The sequence below is a fragment of the Nothoprocta perdicaria genome, unplaced genomic scaffold (genome assembly GCF_003342845.1).
Source record: "Nothoprocta perdicaria isolate Ctin4 unplaced genomic scaffold, notPer1 scaffold_21, whole genome shotgun sequence".
Taxonomy (NCBI): Eukaryota; Metazoa; Chordata; class Aves; order Tinamiformes; family Tinamidae; genus Nothoprocta; species Nothoprocta perdicaria.
This window is the reverse complement of record NW_020455316.1, coordinates 2,387,740-2,407,277: the sequence shown is the minus strand read 5'-3', so window position 1 is coordinate 2,407,277 and position 19,538 is coordinate 2,387,740. Positions and strand designations below refer to the sequence as shown.

General features: G+C 40.4%; 1 protein-coding gene across 3 annotated transcripts in view; it reads right to left on the bottom strand.

Moving 5' to 3' along the window:
- RNGTT (RNA guanylyltransferase and 5'-phosphatase) overlaps nucleotides 1–19,538 on the bottom strand; it is a 164,571-nt gene that overhangs the window by 101,876 nt on the left and 43,157 nt on the right. For all 3 annotated transcript variants that reach the window (XM_026038425.1, XM_026038426.1, XM_026038424.1), the window contains exon 10: nucleotides 4,699–4,863. In XM_026038425.1, coding sequence (XP_025894210.1) covers nucleotides 4,699–4,863 — 165 coding nt within the window. The remainder of the gene's footprint in view (nucleotides 1–4,698; nucleotides 4,864–19,538) is intronic.

Sequence of the window (19,538 nt, the reverse complement as noted above, 5' to 3'; positions counted from 1 at the left end):
AGGAAAGAGAAGGGAGGAAAGAGAAGGGAGGAAAGAGAAGGGAGGAAAGAGAAGGGAGGAAAGAGAAGGGAGGAAAGAGAAGGGAGGAAAGAGAAGGGAAAGAAAGAAATTCAATTTTAATCCCACAGGTCCATAGGTTTGGGGATGTAACTTCAAGAAGATGTGCCCGGTATCTGCTTCAGATTGTTATCTGCTTCAGAGAGGATCATTTCAACACTGCTTTGCTGGCAACTTATTCTGACACACCTACAGTACAAAGATTATTTTGCTAAATTTTGAACTCTGTATCCTGACATTAACCAACTCCTACTGAATGGAAGCAGTTAACAATTTCAAGTAAAATCAGCCTTTTTCCTTCTCTCTCCCCCCCTCCCCCGCCTTTTTTGAACTTGTTTTCTGGCACAGAGACTGAAACAGTTCTTTAATTTCCTCACTATCCCATCACACTACAACAGAGCAATGATTATCGGTCACACTGTTAGAAATGCCACTGGTCATGCATGCTAATATATTGTTCCACTTCTGACAGAAACAGCCACTGAAATAATGCCTCCCAGCACCAAAATTTCATTATAGAATCAATTAACAGCTTGTTAATAAAAACTTATCTGAACGAACACACTCTATTCTTCCTTCAGATACCTATCTTCATTAAGGTGAACTATTTGGTATGTTAATTTCTTTTCTTTTTGATAAAGCTACTCTTTTGCTCCACAAATTTCGATACATTTATCAAAATGGGCCCGTGTATTGCTAGAGAAAAGAAAGTCAAAAACTAAGTTCTTAATGCCCATTTCATGGTGGTATCTGCTTACACCAAGTTTGTAATTCCTTTTTTGCAAGTAAAATAAGATTACTGGGGTTGCTTTGACTTTCTCAGCTCTATCAGAAAGTATAAGAATAATTCCTTCTAGTATAAGAACAATTGGCTGTTTTAGAAAGTGGCATCTCTCCTTTACTTGCTATCAAACGGAAGAGAATATTTTTCAAGGAAAATCCACTGCTTTGAAATCATTTCACTCTTCTTGATCTATTGTAGAAACAATTTCACTGATTAAAAAAAAAAAAAAAAAGGTAAAATTTGTTAGAGGCTCCCCATATATAACTAGGCTCGGAATGCCCTTAGTACCTGAGTGATAATAAAGCCATCTCCTTAGAAGATTTTGAAGAGCTTCCAGAGCGCTACAGACCCAGGTATATCTGGAATACACRTAGGACTTACGCTCTAGGAAAAGGATACTCTAGTCACTGTGCAACTCGGGGCTAAAAAACATTCCCAGAGATCTCACCATTTTGACCTTTCTCAGTAACATTTAAGTATATGCCTTATGTTGGTAGAAATATGCTTAAAAAAAAAAATGAAGGAGTGAGAGTGTACAGTATAGGAGAAGGATGAAAATGACTCATATGATCACGATCTCTCACGGAGCAAGAGTGTTCCCCATCGCATGTCAGAAGAGCTCAAGATGCAGTGAGAGCTACCCGAGCCCCCACAGCCTGGGCAGCCCAGCCAGGAGCTGGGAGCGTCGCGACTGTCGCCTCCAGTCAGYCCGTGCCCGTGCTCAGCAGCACCCACTCCTAGGGCAAGAGCAAGAATGAACCACATTCACTGTATTAAGGCAATTCCTTGGGTTTTTTTTCCATCATTAACCGGTTTGGGAGGCCCCCGACGGGCCGGCCAGCTTGGGGGCCGTCCTGCTGAAGGCGCCCTGTCTCCTGGTGCTGTCCTGGCGCGGGCAGCATCGCGCCTGGGGACAACCTGCCCTTCTCCCTGGCCCTACYGCAGCCCAAGGGCAGCACAAGGCAGCAGCAGCGGCACCGAACTTGAGGAAAACAAAAAAAGCAGTTCCAATAGCTTCACCCTGTCCAATGTAAGGTCCCRTGTTTCACCCTGTTGGATTTAAGGTCCCACGTTTCACTCTGTTCTCGTCTCGCCAGGAGGGCCGCAGCACAGAGCTGTGTACAGGCATGAACGTAATCCGAGTGCTGGATCCCATCTGGGCAATTCACTTCATTTCCCACAGTTTGTTTCTTTTTCAACTGAATCTTTATCCCTGTAACTGTCTGGGAACATGGATTCAAAGAATGTTTGGCGATAGCATTTCTGCATTTCTTTTTCTTCCCCCTTCCATTTCAGAGAGGAATATATGTGAAATTTTCAGACAGGAAATATATAAGTCCCCTTGCTTCCAAGGGATAACAGCACACCATACTCCTCAGCTTAGGAATATCAGGGTATTAATAAAGGTTTATCCACCCTCGGTACCTCCTACAGGAGCTGCATAAAGAATCTTCTTTATGGCAATTCACAAGCAGCAATTTAGATTAGCACGGAGAGAGGCCGGAGCCGCCTAAGCCCCGCTTTTCAAGAGGGGGACACCAGCAAATAATCCAAAACTGGATCTTAATTCAGCTCTTCTGAATCTTTAACAAATARACTTTAACAAGGTTGCAGTTAATCCTTGAAATCTTCCCTGCTTCTGTAATACATATTTTTAAAACAGGGGGAAATCCTGTCMAGTTCCCTTTAGGAAAAATGGAATTGCTGTTTTGATCTGCCTAGGAAAATCTGTTCCTGAGGAAAGCAGGCACAGCTAAAGAAACCCGCATCTTCCTTCCTTATTACCTTGTTCCATTGCCTGGTGGGATCCCTTTGTCCAGCACCCTGGATTTTAAAGGGATGTGGGAGGTGTTGCTGGGAACCCAACCACTTCACATTACTATATAAATAAGGCTTATAAGATTAAAAAAATGTACATATATAACAATAAATATATGGCCACCATTACACATGAATTACTAGGGGGAAACCACAACTYGGCAGCAGCAGGAATGAACCTTGGATTTGAAGCAGTTAAGCCCAGCTGCCTCCTGCAGAGCAAACTGCATCAAGCACCTGGGGAAGGGAGCYGGGAAGGGAGCAAGAAGGTGTTGAGATGTGACAGTAACTGATCCTTCAAACTATTAAGGCCACAGCATATATATAAACAGATAGCTCCAATCTTCTACAGATGGGTGCTGGTTGCCTAAGACACCAGAGACCTCAGGAACAGAGTTCAGAACTTGCACATGAGAGGGCAGAATGCCTAGAGTTGAACAGCAGATCCAATTTATATGSACTGAAAATGCAGCTTGAAAAGAAGTTAGTTGTTCCTCATCAGATAAAAAAAATCATTCTCAGTATTTTCTGAACAGCCATAATAATAATAATAATAACAATAATAATAATAATAAATAAAACCATCACAGGACAGTTTCCTCTGAATCTGAACCCATTATCTCTGGGGACTGATGTAAAAATATGGGGAAAAAAGCACACTGATTAGTATTTTTTTCTTTCACAATCTCAGACTACAACAAAAGAAAAAAATGCATTTCTATAAAATTTGACTTTTACCGTAAAGGTCACAATTTATCGAGAACACAGTTCACAGAACAATTTGGCATAACTAGCAGGTTTGCTCATAGAAGTCTTTCACCTATGTTTTTTCTAGGAAAGCTTCTGAGAACCTCTCCGATTTTAAATCATGCTAAACAGTCTGAAACCTCAGAACACTTGAAAAAAATAGTAAATTTATTTAAGAAAGCAATTTTTAAGCTACTAGTTCCTTTTGTTCGCGTTTCTTCTAATTCCAAGGTTAAAATGATGTGTTCTAGACAGCCTGCTTCCCTATGAAATACCTCCAGTTCATGATGCTTTTTCACTTAGTTAGACAATATTGACAATCCAAAAATGCAAGATTACAATCAAGAAGTGATCAAAAAGGTGCTTTATCTGTATAACTCACCTGATAACGTTTTTCATGACAGAGACCAGACTTTTTCATGGCCTAGCTTATGCTTTAGCATGTTACTTAGTTTTCAGTCCCCAAAACTTCTGTGGTTCCCCCCTTAGGGCAGGACTCGTTACCTGCTGCCCGCCCCAGGTAAGGACCAAAGCAAATGGAAGGAGACACTTGGTATCCCACTGCTCTGGGCTGATAGACAGGGTCCCAGCTGTGCTAAGAGAAAACTGGTTACCCTGGAGGGAAGCCCTGCCCAGGGGCACTTAATTCACAAAAGAGAATGAAATATTTTACATAGCGTTAGGATATTTCAGTACTGAGGGAACAGTCCACAATGAGAGATAGGAACTAATGCATTTATAAGCCATATTCTTTACTTAGGAAGGCCTAGGGCATTATATTAATAAGTAAGGTGTGGAGACTTTAACTACCATGGATTATTAATAATCAATTCTGAATATGAAATGGGAGTTCAAACATAATTCATGATTCTTATGCTACTGCCAAACCAGGACGGAAAGGGAAAGGAAAATTATAAYCTTACCTAAGGAGGAGGATTGTATAAACAAAACAGCTCTCAGACATTCCCAAGAGCGCAGAGACATTGCGGATGCAAACTGTAACTTCCTCTGTCATCACTCAACACTATGAAACTCAGCTTTGGTGCAGCAGTATTTAAATACAGGGAAGATTTAGATTAATTCAGGAGAAATTCAGTAGAAATGGGTAGCCTAAAACCACTTTCCAAGTACCCCCAACTACAAAACCCCAGCCAAGGTTTGCTGAACATTTGTTTTGCACAGAAAATTGCTTAAAGCTTAAAAAAAAAAAAAAAAGCTATGGGAAAAGTTACTCAAGAGGGCACAACTGCCTTCAGCACTGCAACGTAAGCACCAACCAGAAGCAGGATTACCTTTCTTGCATTGGAGATGTCAAAGAATGGCTTGTTCCGAACACTGAAGGGCTCCTGCGCTTTGTCAATATGACCAGCCTTCATCTTCTCATGCCGGGGAAATATAATCTCCTTCTCTATACAGGAAAGCCGAATGCTGAAGTCACAATCTCCAACTGGCTGCCCCTGCCAAATTGAACAAATAAGAACACTACTTAAACTAATATTTAGCAAATTATTTRAACAATCTGATGTTTTAACTACAAAACATTCATAATCATACAGACATACAAAACACTATCAAATCACTACTATACAAGATTTTGCTAAATATTTAGTTTTCAAGCATTTATCTTGGGTTATAAAAGGTTTAAATCAAAATTCATAGAAAAATAAAAGTCTATAATTTGCATTCAAAGCCTGCAAGAGACTTAAAAGACTGTAAGAGTCTTAAAATTCAGCTGAATAGTTTAGAGTTAAATGTTTCTTAATTACCTTTTTGGACCTACCAACCACACGCTTCTTTTCTCCACAGTTTACCTCTGGAGTAATTCAGCTYGTTTTGTTCATAATACTTTCAACGCCAACATAACCATGAAATTTCCAGCACTAAGCAAACCCACTGCTTSAAGTGCAACACAGTGATGCTTTGAGAGAAGCATTAGTTACATAAACGCTGGCTTCTCTGCTACAGAAAAATGGTATAGCTGTTGTTGGAAATTTTTCCAATAAACAGTGGCAGCCAAAATTCACCAAGTAGGTCACGATGCAGCTGCCAAAAGGCAGTGAAAGTCCTCTGATGCTCAGCAGTACACTGACCCTTCAGGATGTGAAATAAATCACGGCCTTTACGTTGTTCCTTATACACGTGGCGCAACGCAGCAGATCAATAGGAATGCTCAAAACACACATTTGTCACATTAATAATTACCCACACTGGAGTTTATTACATTTTGCACGTTAGATAGCAAGGAGAACACACTGCAGGTGTCATTAAGTAAAAGTGAGCAACAGGCACTCCATAAATTTTCAAGTCGGAGTCAATAAGATGTGCTACTTCTACAGCAACGGGGCTCCAAACCCGCGCATTTGCACCATGTCCAGCACACCAGAGCAGTGGAAGTTGCTTCAATTCGTTCATCCCTCATTCTGCCACCTCATTTACACACACACAGCAATAACTTGCCAAACCCCTCCCGTTCCTGGTGCACCACGAAGGAGCCCGGAGAGCAGCAGCTTCAGCTGCAGAACTTGTCAGCAGCAGAAGCGACRGGCACAGGACGGCCCCGGGCAGGACTCCCCGCGGAAGCGGCCGCGGAGGGTACCRGGCAGGAGAACCGGGAGCGCCCGCTCCCTCTGCTAAACACAACCAGGGCAGAAACGGGCAGCCTCGAAACAGCGAAAAGCCCCAGTCCTCCAAACGGGACACAGCAAAGCAGAACCTGTCAATCTAAAGGAACGCAAAGTGGCAAACTCAAGAGCTTGAAGAATTTCTGAGAGAAAAAAACAAGAGCTAATTTTAGATTAACATAAATTTAATCTCTTTCTTGCCACATTTATCACCTCGTCACTGATAACACTGGCTTCTCTCCAGAATCTTCAGAATCTTTTCTCCASATTCTTCAACATTTCGCACTCCTAGAGGAGAATTAAGCTTCCCTTGGATCCACTTCTTCACAGCAACTGCCTACTAGGCCTCCATGGCAAGGCCTCAGTTTCTCCCTGTTCCAAATCAAGGAGCTGCTCGGTGTTTCCAGCCACAGGGCCTGGACCAGCTCCCCACACCTTCTTCTCGTGAGCGATCCCAGATCTGCTCCAGCAGGGACAGCAGGGCCACCATGACCCGCGGGGAGGTGCATCCTGTGTGAAGCCAGCACTAAAACAGGGCAAATACCGCCGAGCCTGGGCTCTGATTGTTAATCTGAGTGTATTAAGAAGGAAAAAAAATGTATTTGTTTGTTAATGTCTTGCATCTGGCACTTGAGCAGCAGGACGGTCAAGCCAGGCTGCACAGCTTCAACTTTGCCTTCCTTGCTTATGCTGGAACAGCTATTAATAAAGGAAACATTTTAATGAACATAAAATTAGAATATGGAAAAATCCTGGAAGCAGGAAAGCAACACATTGGTTATTCGCCCTTCCCAGAACATGGCTGCCYGATCCAGAGAGTGTTAAGTGACTCCCGGAGATTTCACCTACTCCTGTTGCCTCCACGTCCACTCTCCACAGTCTCTAGACTGACTGGTCTTGTTTTGTACTTCCAACTAAAGTGCAGAAAATCCCATCATCCTGACCTCTGTAATAGCCACTGGAAGACTGTCCAATTCTTTCCTGGAAAACAGTCATAGTTTTTTTATTGTTATTTCGAAGAATAGCACAAACTGTTCCTCAAGTCAGTTCAAGCAAGATCTAGTTCTAGGAGCAGGCTCCCTTTCCTGATCTAGCCTTCCCACGTGGCCAGGCTGTTCAGGAGGTTCTGAAAGGGCAAATGAACTAATTAACGTTTTAAAAACTGGGCCTACAAAAAATAGCAAAGATATTTAGAGGGTTTCTTTGCAGTGATTCATTCCAACGGGTTATACTATAGTGACAAATTTATTTCAATACTTTAGTAGTTGAAATAAAAGCTCAGACAACCTTATATACTCCATAAAGTCTAATCACTTTCTCTTCCCTTAAATAACCCTTTCATTTTTCACGTCTGCTAAGAACTAATTACTTCTTGCAGCTCTGCCAATCATATATTTTTATTACCACCAGGTCCCACCACAGAAAGGTCAGAGCTAGGCTCACATAACATTATACGGCATGGGGAAATACAGATACTGCTGCCAAGTAAATTCTTCATCAGTCAAGGAAACGGAGAATATTTCACACTCCCAAAGCGTGGATGGTTGCAGTAAGAAAAGTATCATAACTTTGAACTTAAATCAAGGACATCTTGAATAAAAGCAGTATTAAGGGAGAGGGATGTTCCTTTGACACTTTTAGTTCTAGAAACTGGCCATAATTATAAAGTGTTGCTAATACAGGCAGTATTTACCTCAGACAGATATAAAACTTTCAAGCAGTAAAATCCTGGGTTTTAGCAGAACAGTAGGAGCATAACATAGGTTGCAATAAACTGCAGATGCCCACAAAAACACCAAGAAATTATTTAGTATATAAAGCACCCRTTTATAAGCTATCCAAAACCAGACTACAATGCATCTATAATGTAACTTCAGAGCTGAACACAAGTATGTCTTTAGGCAATGTATTATTAAATATTCAGCTCTTTGAGACTTCATTGCAATATGCAAGCTTTTTTCTCTTTTGAGAAACATGAGGGTCAACACTGCCCAAGGGCACAATTACTGATCATTTTTCACTGTGCCGGGTGTTAACGCATCTTCTACACATTTTTGTCTCACAACAAGTTAGACAGCATAAGGTAAAACACAATTAACAGGTAGCATGCGTTTCTGTTAGCTGTGACAAACCCACAAAGCTTTCTCATCACAGTCATTAAAATTAACTCTAAAGCAAAAATATCATCTAGACAAGCCCCAAGAAATGAGGCATTTGTTGAATCAACATCTTATTGCTAGCTCAGCTGAATTGTTTTCACCTATTGAAACTTTGTGCATTGCACTGAGAGGTCACAACATCAAGCAGGCTTGTAGTAGATGTGTCATCAAAAAAAAAAAAAAAAGGTTTGATTTAAACACTTCTGAATTTACACCCTTCAGAAATTAAATTTACAGTAGTTCAGATGAGCTCACCAAGTGAACATATACACAGCAAGTCCCACAAAAACCTGGCATTCCACAAAAGAAACATGCTTGTATTTACTACAAGACAGAATTCTACAGCTCAACTGCTATCTGTCAAACAAAAATAAATGAGCAGTTTATTTCATGAAATGATGAAAGTCCAAACAGGGATGAATACTGAGAGGCAGAATCTGGTACCTGTTCAGAGGCAGCCAAACTGCAGCTTCTCAGCTCTGTCTGCCCGTGAGGGTTGGTGAGTAATGCAAGTCTGGAGTTAGTAAATAGAAGCAGGAACTGCAAGGTGGGTTTCATGACACAGCGGGCACCCTGTTGCGTGCCCCTCTCGCTTGGAAAAGAGAGCAGAGCCACCTCTCATCCTCTGATTTTGAGTATCCTTTTCTTCCTCCTCCACAGGGTACTTGTGGTCACAGCTTAGGAAACTTTTCAAGTCTTAAGYAGGGAAATAATGGGCAGGCTTAGATGGATGTTGCACTGATAACAAAGTAGGGTATACAAATGTATGCTAAATCCCATAAAAACACYATCTAAAATAAACTGATACTTACCTGGCTTTTGCCAGATACAATTATAACAAAGAATTGTCTACATCTATGTACCCAGATGATAACTAGCTTGGTCTAGGATGAATTAAGCATCTCTGTTCTTGTCTTCTAGGAKATACGAAGCCTAACCGCGAGCAAAGCACGTTCTGCTCCATTCCCCAGAGCAGCAGCTCCAGCAGGGACRGCTCAGCACACACACACGTGCACGTCCCACGCACGTCCTCCCCGACCGAGCCGCAGCAGAACCTGACGTGGGTCCCCACTGCCCGAGCCTGGGCGATTCTGAGAGCAGAACACAGAGCGAGCTCGGGCTGGTATCTACCCTGTGTTTAACACCGCTATTGACACGCGAGGCACTCGCAGCTGACATCTGCATTTCCAACTCAAGCCTGTTATTAGCTCTCTCTTGCCTAATAGTTTGCATTTTGTACTGATGGTCTAGCACATATTTCTTTGCACTGTGGATTTGTAACCGCTGCCAAATTTTTTTAATGCACATTACTTTTTTCTTTTCATTTAAAAACTAAGGTGCTGTTGCAATCTCAAAATAATATTATGGCTACATTCAATCACTTAATAGGTTTTTTTTCCTTCTATTTTTGAAGTTTTCTTTTTAAAGCAGGATGAAAAGTAAAATACTAGAGAAGTGAAGATGTTATACAATTATGAATTAATTCTTAAACTTTTCATTTCTAAAGACAAAAAGCCCACAATTAGCTGCAAATAAAATTTATAATTTGTGGGTTTTAACTTCAATCACTCAAATATTCAAAAAGATATGTCAGTGAAGATGAATTTAATAGTTTCAATGTTTTCTATAATTTATCTTGATATCAGTGAAGTAAAGCATGTGAAATATTGGTTGAATTGTATTGTAACGATTCAACCGAATGTATTGTAACAATTCAATCAATGGGTGACAGAAACATAATTGTTATTATTGTCAGTTCATACAATGAAATATTGCACTGATTTATCACAGATCAAAAATGGTTTAAGGACTCAGATCTATTAAAAGGAATATTGAAGATGAGTACTGAATTGTTTGTGTTTCCTTTTTTGAGAGAAAAGAATTCTCACTGAAGGAAAATGCAGATATTCATGGATAAACAAAACAAACTGATATCCCAGGCCTAATGGCCAAGGCCTAGCAGAGCATCAGCTGTGGCTGACCACGTTGTTTATTTGCCAGTGTCACTTCAAGGAAACAGCATGCGGGTCAGAGCTGTGAAGGAGCAAGTAAGGCAAAACCCAGACTGCATCAGGAACGTTGCTCCCTTCCCCGCTCTCTCCCTTTTGGATTGCTGAGAACAAACTGGGAAGGGGAGACACAACGCGAGGGCCGCACGCGAGGGAGGAGGAGCGGCGCTGGGCCGCGCTGAGGGGCCCACGGCGCTCGGCCCAGGCCCTGCAGCCCTTCCCGCTGCCTTAGCGGTGGCGGGAAGGAGGCAGCCCCATGGAAACGGGCAGCTCCCCTGGGCCACCCCTTGTGAAAACAAGGTCCAAGAAAGCACCGAAACCCGCTCATTCTGGCCGAGGGGCTGGTTTGGGAGCACAGAAAACACCGTCCAAGTCACGGTTTGGCTGCATATACAGGGAGCTCTTCTGGAATCCTTTTAATCCTTACAAAGCCTTCCGAGTCCTCCAAAACAAAACTCAATCTGTGGATTTTGCTGGAATGTAAATGATTAAAAACAACAAGAATGATGTTCTGTCTAGACGGGCCGCCTCCCTCACGTAATCTGAGGCATAGGTCGGCTTTCCATTTTTAACTGCGGAACGCAAAGGCGTAATTCTAATGGTCCATATGTGTACAGTAGATTCTCCATCATCATCACCATATCCTTGCACACAGAAAAGCTCCATATGGTCTTCCTATGTGAGCATATATTTAAAGACTTTATTTGGCACTGAAATAAGGCTATCTAGAAAGTAAAACACTGAATAAAAGACTTTGCTGCTTCTGTTTTTTTCTTACCATTTTTTGCTAGTGCTCTAGCTGCATGTGATATGGAGGCATCTGGCTACAGCTATTACGTGGTTTAGTTTTCCTCTTGCAACCTCCTCCTTTCCCGGTAAGTTCTCCTCCTGCCTCCCCAAATTCTTTTCCTTCCTTTCCAAGGGGCTTTTCATGGGAATAATTATAGCTGGCTTTTACAGTGTTGTCCTTCTGATGAAGGATTATTATTCCAATGAGTTAAAGAACCCTGGGAAAATCTCAGCATCTCAGAGACATCGTTCAGGATCTTTTATACTTGAAAAGACTGTGGTTTATCATTGCTTCGTATTCACTATGTCATCTGACACTTTACTTTCTCAAGAAACTGGGTCATGAAATCTACTTATACAGCTCAGGTGTTTGATACTGCTACACAGGCACAGATTCTTTGGGATGGCGATCACTTTACAGTATATAAGATAAGGATTTACAGTAAGTAGAAGTGCTAGGGAGAAGAATGGGGAAGAAATTCTTAAAGGTTTTTTTTTTTAAGTGTTCTTTTTTTTTAAATCTCTCTGGTATTTAGCTCATTATGTGCACTAACAAGTTTACCCATAAATACATCTGAATAATTGCTATGGCATTTATTTCAAGATAAAAGCATCACTTTACTTCATATCTCTTCTAAGTAAGAGAAATAATTTAAACAGGATGAAAATATGGCCATCATTCTTTCCTACCACAAGTCCTACACTAGACTATAAAAGCCAATTAAGTTATATTTTATCTTTAGCATATTCTGGTGAGGCATTAGAAGTGTCCTGATTTCACCTTCATAAAGTCTATCCTAAATTATGTAGTAAATCCTTCTGATTAACTCTTCTTTTTGAGGGGATATCTTTTTTTGAGGGGATATCAAAAAAAAAAAGGTGGAAAAGAAGAAAATGGAAAAGGTGGGAAAAAAGAGGAAAGAGATAGGAAGACAAGACACAGAAAAAGCTGACAATATGAAATATAGGGATGGATTATGTGAAGAATGTGAGGAAGCAAAGCTAAGCTAGGGAAGTAAGACGGGACAAAATCTGAACATACTCCCTTTGGTTTCCTGTAACAACTCATCGGCCATATTCTCTTTTGCCTACTTCGATATATAAGCTCATAAAAGCAAATTATATTTTTTTCCTTTTTTCCCCCAAGTATCCTGGTCCACTCTCCAAAGGCCTGGCCTGACCTGCTCCACTCTGAAGTTTTTCACGTTTTGTGCTTCACTTGTGACCACTGCCAGGTTTGAGAGAATTCACGTATCTGGGACAGAAGTTGGGTCCAATTCCACGTGGCAGTTCATATGATACCAGTTATTACAAACTGCGAGGAGAGGCAGGCACTTTCATTTAATCACATATAAATAGTCCCTAATACTACAACAGTAAGGTTAAAAATAAACAAATAAAAGTGATTCTTAAGGCTAGAATTATCACAGATAGGCAAAACAGAGTTTAGTAAAACGTGAGAACAGCTCTTTAAACAAGAGCTGTTTAAACAAGTGAATTTTCTTCTCTGAATTGTATGAGGCTTTAAACATTTCGATATTTCTTTCCATATATAATGGAACTTAAGCATTCAGGACTCACAATGGTTTGCTGAAAAAGCGTCACATCACAATAAGTAAAACCTAGATAACCTAAGCATCCCAAAATAAAGTGGATTTAACATTATGACAACTGCAGCAGTAGTTCCTGGAAATCTCTTTGCCTCTCCTCCAGGAGCAGCCCTGCCTTTCCCCTCCCGAGGGCTGCGCTGGCTGGGAGCTGCCGTCCACAAGGATCTCACCAAGTAACTCCACAGTTACTCCACAGTAACTCCAAGTTACTCCACAGTAAGGTATGGAAACCTTTACTTGGGAAACTAGACAGGACAAAATTCAAATGCAGTCCTATTGTTTTTAAATAATATCCCATTAAGCATCCTCTATTTTGTCAAATGTGAGAAACAAACTACCTTCACTCCAATTTGTAGCGCCCCTGAGGCTTGGGAAGCATTTTTCAAACCACCAAAGCAGCGAGTAAAGTTGTCATCCTTCAAACTAACCACACTATAAAAGAGCTTCCCCACAACAAGTTTATTCACCAAAAAATACAGGAAGAGAAACAAGAAAACCCCAAAGGCAGGGAAACAAGAAAACCCCAAAGGCAGGGAAACAAGAAAACCCCAAAGGCAGGGGTTTGGGGTTCTAACTAGTTCTAACACTGCTGGCAGCGAGGAGGGATGCAGAGGAGCCCCACAACACACGCTGGGCGGCCCAGGCACCTTGCCAAAGCGTGAGGAGCAACAGGCACGAAGGGCTGGGCAACAGGCGACATCTGCACGTTCTGCTCACCAGACACAGAAGCCCCTTTTTGATTAAAAGATGATTAGTAGAAACGAGGGGAGCTCAGGCAAGACTGTGCAAAGGCTCTGGAAYGAAGGTGTTGTGTCCCACCTCGTGTGCAGGGCTACACCAGGCAGCGAGGCTGAGCAACGACTTAGCTGAGCAAATGCTCTGCATTTCTTTTACCTGACGGCTCTAAGCCATAGTAGAAGGAAAAAAAAGAAATAACATTTTCAGATCACAAAGTAAGACTCACTGTTATAAACTGCTGTTAAAAACTGCTGGGCACTTGTTAGATATGAGCATGAAATAATTAATAGAAAGCATGAAATAATTAATAGAAAGATGCAAGACTAAACATATACACATCATTTTCATTTTCCAGGGGTCCTGTCAGTAGCCCAATCAATTTAAACACATATTTTAAAGTGGTATCATTTGAGAAATAACCTCAGAATTAAGAGCGGAGGGTCACTGGTAGTCGAACACATTTGCAAAGAGAAAAGATTCTGCAATYAAATTTGCTTTTTTCAATTGTGCCCTCAAAATTTTCACAGTACATTTTTAGATAAGGTTAATAGACTAATAAATGAGAGACAGCATGTACTGTGGGCTTTAAATCACTTTAAAATGAGGTTTATAATGGGAAAGTCAGACATGGTAGTATATCACAGGGATTTAAACATTTTTTTTTCATGCATGAATTCAATGAACGCAATAGCTGTGGGCAGGATTTACCACCCAAATATCTTTTTACAGCGACATTTTTTATTTAATAGCAACTACATCATCATGCATATTGACAACCAAAGAAATTTTGACATTAAATACTACRTTTTAAGCACAAAATTTAAGGAAACTCAAGCAAAATGCTATCACCTTCCCAAACATTAAAATCATCATCATCTTCCTTTCAGGCTTTCAGTCTATTATTACCATTGCAATCTGCTCTCATAAAATCTTGGCGAGAATTTAAAAATCTTAAAGGCCAGTGTTAGAAAGTAGAAAGAAAGTACTATGCAGTTTCGGTTTCTCTGCTAAGAATGCATGAATTAGATCCCACCTTACGCCAATTTTACTTGTTATTACTTTGCTAAGGAAACAAACAGTTGCTTAGCTGTAGCGTTCACACACCTATATGAAGCTACTGAATAGAGATCTAAGAAAAACCTTCTCCGAGTTTCTTCTCATGAAAAACCGTCTCCAAGATCACTGGCAAATGAAGACATTTCCTTTTGCAGATTCCTTCTGAGGAACAGGGACYTTAATTTACATTTATTTACTTCTAGGACTGTTAATTATTCTTCTGCTTCCTCTCTCAMACTGCAGCAACTTACTGTCTCTGAATTTTTCATTAGCTATTTGGATTAGAGAGGACATGCTATAAAACTGCAGATACTATTAAGATGTGCTCAACAACATACAAATCCAAGTCAGGAACCTGAAAAGTAGCAGCCACTGGCAGGAGTTAGCTCTATAGTCAATCCGAGTAAAAACAATAAAGGATGCTGTGCAGTCGGCCTTTCGTGTTCACAYGAACATGAAAAATCCGAATTTCATGCAGGAAATGAGTGCGTATGTAACGAGGGACAAAAATGTGGTCAAACACTCTCAATCACAATTTTAAAAGCTAAAGAAATACATGAACTTGTAAGAAATAAGTTGTCATTTTCCAGTAAAAACAAAGAAGATTATGAGAAAAAAATCTACTTAGCTTTCACTGAAAAATAACTGATACAATTGTTTTCTATTTCTAGAAACATTTCACATGCTGGACACAAGACTTGACATGATAGTGASATCTTCTCCATAGACAAGCAGAAGTGACAAATTAGTATTTGATGCTTCTTTCAGGCTCCATAACACAACTCTTCCATATTTCATGATAAGCTACTGCTTCTTATCCCACCCTACTTCCTCAAAATGACGCAGAACTTTCTGTGCTTCAGTTTGTGGCTGTTGCCTCTTCTCCTGTTGCCACCATCGAAAAGTCTGGCCCCATCACCCTCTTGACTTCCTCCTGTGAGGTATTTATACTCATTTCATCTCTTCTTTCCAGTGTTTGGCCTCTACCATGCACCTCTTAAAGCGGATGAATGGCAGGATACCTGACACTTCAGAGAAGAGCACTTTCTGAACTTCCAATAGGTTGAGCTCATTATTTGGGAATGAGAAGATACCTAAGGTACCTTTACACTGTTTGATTGAACACTGCCCCGAGGACATTTGGCAGGATGACCATGCTCATACTATTAAACCCTCTTATTCTCCAGAAGATGGTAACATCTCAACACACCTGCTAAGAACAGTCACGGAGCTCTGCTAACTCTCCAACTGGGAGTTGTCTGAGGGACACTAGGAAGTCAAGGCCAAGACTGTGTCACAGATCACTGTAACTATTTAGAAGAGGAACAAGTTTCAGTACCTAGACCCTGTCATTTAAAATTTAATTTACCAGTTAAAGAGTAGCCTCCTAAGATGAGCTTTGCAAGAGGATTTCATATATATTAAGTTGCTTGTTCCAAAAGAACCAAGTGAAGTACAAAGAAAAAAAAGTTGGGATTGTTCTAGTTTCCCTTAAGGAGCTAATGTTGCAAAGGTGACTTATTCTACTGTGTATAGCTTTCCTTCTATTTATTCATTTTTACCTGCTGGATGAAAGCTTTCATCTTTTCTTCTTTTAGCATAAAAGATGCCATGCTCTGAATTACTATTAATAATAATTAAGGTTATATTCAGACAGAAAAAAACAACAGTAAAATTATTTTTTTGATCTTCTAAAGAATCATTTGTTTTTCCAGATACAGGCTTCTCTTTTAACAAAACGGCATGCGCTACCGCAAGCTTCCAGAGATGTCACAGAAACCACGATTAAAGAGGAAAGGAATCAAAGTGTTCCACAAGCATCCCTGAAGACAACAACTTTTTCAGCAGCTACAGGTGATAAGCATCAAAATTCAATACAAAATTTATCATGGAAGCAGGCTGCCACGGTAGATAGTTTGTGTCCCCAAAGAATTCCAGTACAAATCTCTCCCAAGCATAGAAACCCAATTTTTATTTTTTCTTCTTCCTAATATTTTTTCCTGTCTAGACATCTGGAGCCAAATRTTCAGGGTATATTTCAACCATAACACATTTTCTCAATTTCCTTCACTTCTTTCTAGAAAAGCCTCCTGTAGCTTATTCCAAATCCATCACAGCAACGCTGAAGGAAAAGCTAAGTAGCGAGAAGTTTCACTGATGACAACRGGACTCCAGTTTTCAGAAGGTAGCTCCCTTTCTCCTCCCCTTGGGTTTTCTCTTTCATTGCTTACACAGCCTGCCTGCAACGTTTCTGTTATCACTCTCCTATGACTTCAGCGGTGCTTTACCTTACTTGCCATATACCCAAATAAAATGCTCACTAAGCCTAAATACAGACACCCTGCTGTACTGAGGCTCTCTGTGATTCCACAATCATCTCCCAGATCGCTATATTGCACCTGAAGTGGAAAACTTATTTCCACTCCCAGCTAATCCATTCCTGGTTGACAGCTGCAGCTCTTAAACCTCAAGCAGACATTTGTCTCAAACAGTTAACTGCAGAATGGCACAATAGCASGGGACAATATGAACAGCTATTTATAGAGGCTGTGTTTGTCTTTTAAGGCTGAAAGTTTGTAGATAGAGCTTTAAAATTAAATGTGCCATCTCTGTAGAACTTTCACTGCTGCTCGTAAAGGCAACTGTGGTCACAGTACTCTGTGCCCCTACGGAGACAGAAGCCAAGCGAAGCTCTGTGGGTTTTGTGTAGGTATGAGTCTTCTGTCTTTTATGTTCCCTTATTAAAAGCCATAAAAGTATGGCATACAACAGAGATAAGGTTGTCCTGCGTCACCTCATATATTTTCAAACACAATACTAAGAATATTCAAACTCTTCAAAACAAGAAAAGGAATAATGAAAACAGAAGTACAGAGTGCATCCCAAATGTGAAGCCCAATAAAGCTGGCTGAAAATAGTGAGAATATATATGCAGAATATGATGCTTGAAAATTTAAAATTATATGACATTATTTTGCTGTGGTCTAAAACTTTAATTTCATATTTTTGCTCTATGCATTTTAACTGTCTTTACTTTATTATATATATACATATATATACAACATATATATACAGTATATATACATATATATGTATATATATGTATAATATATATACAGTATATATATACATATATGTGTATATATATACACATACATATAGATATATATATATAGTATATATATACAGGAAGCTGAGGAGCTTTTCTACCTCCTCTCACAGTTGAGCTACGATGATGAGCAGATCTTCCACCTGCTCTCATCTTACACAGCTGCAATCCCTACAGCTGTCCAAAAGAGGTGTCAAGCCTTGGCACCCACTGCATCTCGACTCCTGGACAGCCACATGCTGTTGTAGGTGCTCAGWCTGGGTCCCTGCCTCCTTTCTGGCAGGCACAATAACAGCACCTCTAAGGGCAGGGGCTGCTGACCCACTGCTCGGAACAGGCAAGGGCAAGTTTGGCTCCCAGAGCCACACATCAGCTTTGCTTACAGTGATCTAAAATGATGCCTCATAGGACAAACAACTTGTACTAAAGCACTGGTACTTCAAATATTTGTGYATTTTCTGAATTTTGYTTTTTTSTTAAAGATGCCTTTGGTCGCTACATAGCAAAGTTCAGTTTTCCTCTTATACTTGCATGTTGACCAGGAGCATTCTCAYTTCCTCCCTTCAACTGAAGGCTGAACTCTTGTGCCATGCACTGAACGTGCTGACAGCTTCCACCCAAAGCAGATTTTGCTCCTCTCGAGAGCCTGCTTTTGATTTTGGCTTTTTCAGAGGTGTCTGAACCATCAGTCAAGCTTGTCACTCACACGGTCACACGTAGGTGTCAGGCCAGAGCAAAACCTGAAGACACAAACGTTGGGAACRTAACAGACCAATACAAGGCCCAGCATGGGCAAGCCCTGTAACRGTGGCATTTTTTAGGACCTGAAACATCATTTCTTCCTAATGTGATATCACAGACTGCTCATCARGAGAGAAGCTGAGGTATCGGGCAGGCTGGAAATCCCATCCATTTACAGTGGCCACCCAGATCAGTAACTCCACCATTCACCTTCAGAAGACAAAACTACTTTCAAGATCAAAAGAACAATGCAGAATTTTTGAGGACATCACAGGGCTGGTTTTGGTCTTTTTAACCCCCTATACAAGCTTTGTGTAATTATTTATTTTGAAGCTTACTACAAAAATGCTGAATTACACAATCTAACCTACGCAACTTAAACAAGGAACTTAGCCCATCTTGCCAGCTACAGGTTTTCAATACACCTACCTCTCTTACTGATAAAATTCCGTTGAGCATTTCTTGCCAAGCCAAATATCCTCGTTTGCCCAGTTTCGTAATTAAGCTTCTAAAATTAACCTAAAAGCCGCTGTGCTTTTTAATCTTTCTAGTAGGACCACTGCTAACGGCTTCTTGCAGCTGCAGCCCTGTTTGTACTCACATACTGTCTTTATTTGCCCTTGACATTGAAGTTGTATTGCTCATATGGGGAGGTCAACTTGGAAAAAAAATCAACTTTACGGCATTTACAATCTTTTTCTTCAAACCTTAGCAATCATCTCAAAGACCTCTCATCATTTTGCTGCCTGTCAAGCAAGACTTTACAAGCTAAGTCTGTGCACTTTGTTATATACGAGGGTCTATAAGCACCACCTCGTTCCCCCAAAAGGTTCCATCAAAATGCTTAGGACTTTTATTTTTCTAAGGCAGTGTATGCATATCCTAAACAGAGAGAAGAGGGAAACTCTTCACTTCTTACCTTACTTTCATTTTTCCAAAGCAGAGAAATAGTAGTGAGCGATGGACTAGACAGAGTAAGATGAGAGACAACAACTATAATGACATGAAAGAAAATAATGGCAGGTGGAGGAATACATAAACAATGTGAAGGGCAAATGAGAGCCCAGGTATTATTATAAAAGATCATACTTTTCATAATTCTACAAAGATTTTTTTAATAAGCAAAAGTCTAAAACATGGAAAGATCCAGGACACTACCACTTACTCGTCAAAAGCGGTTAAAGAAAAGAAGTTCATTATGATTCAGCAATTTAAGAGTGTTAACAATAGATGTGTATGTGTAATTTAACATGCATCCACAATATTATTTTTAAAAGCAGATAGCCAGAATGACATAAAC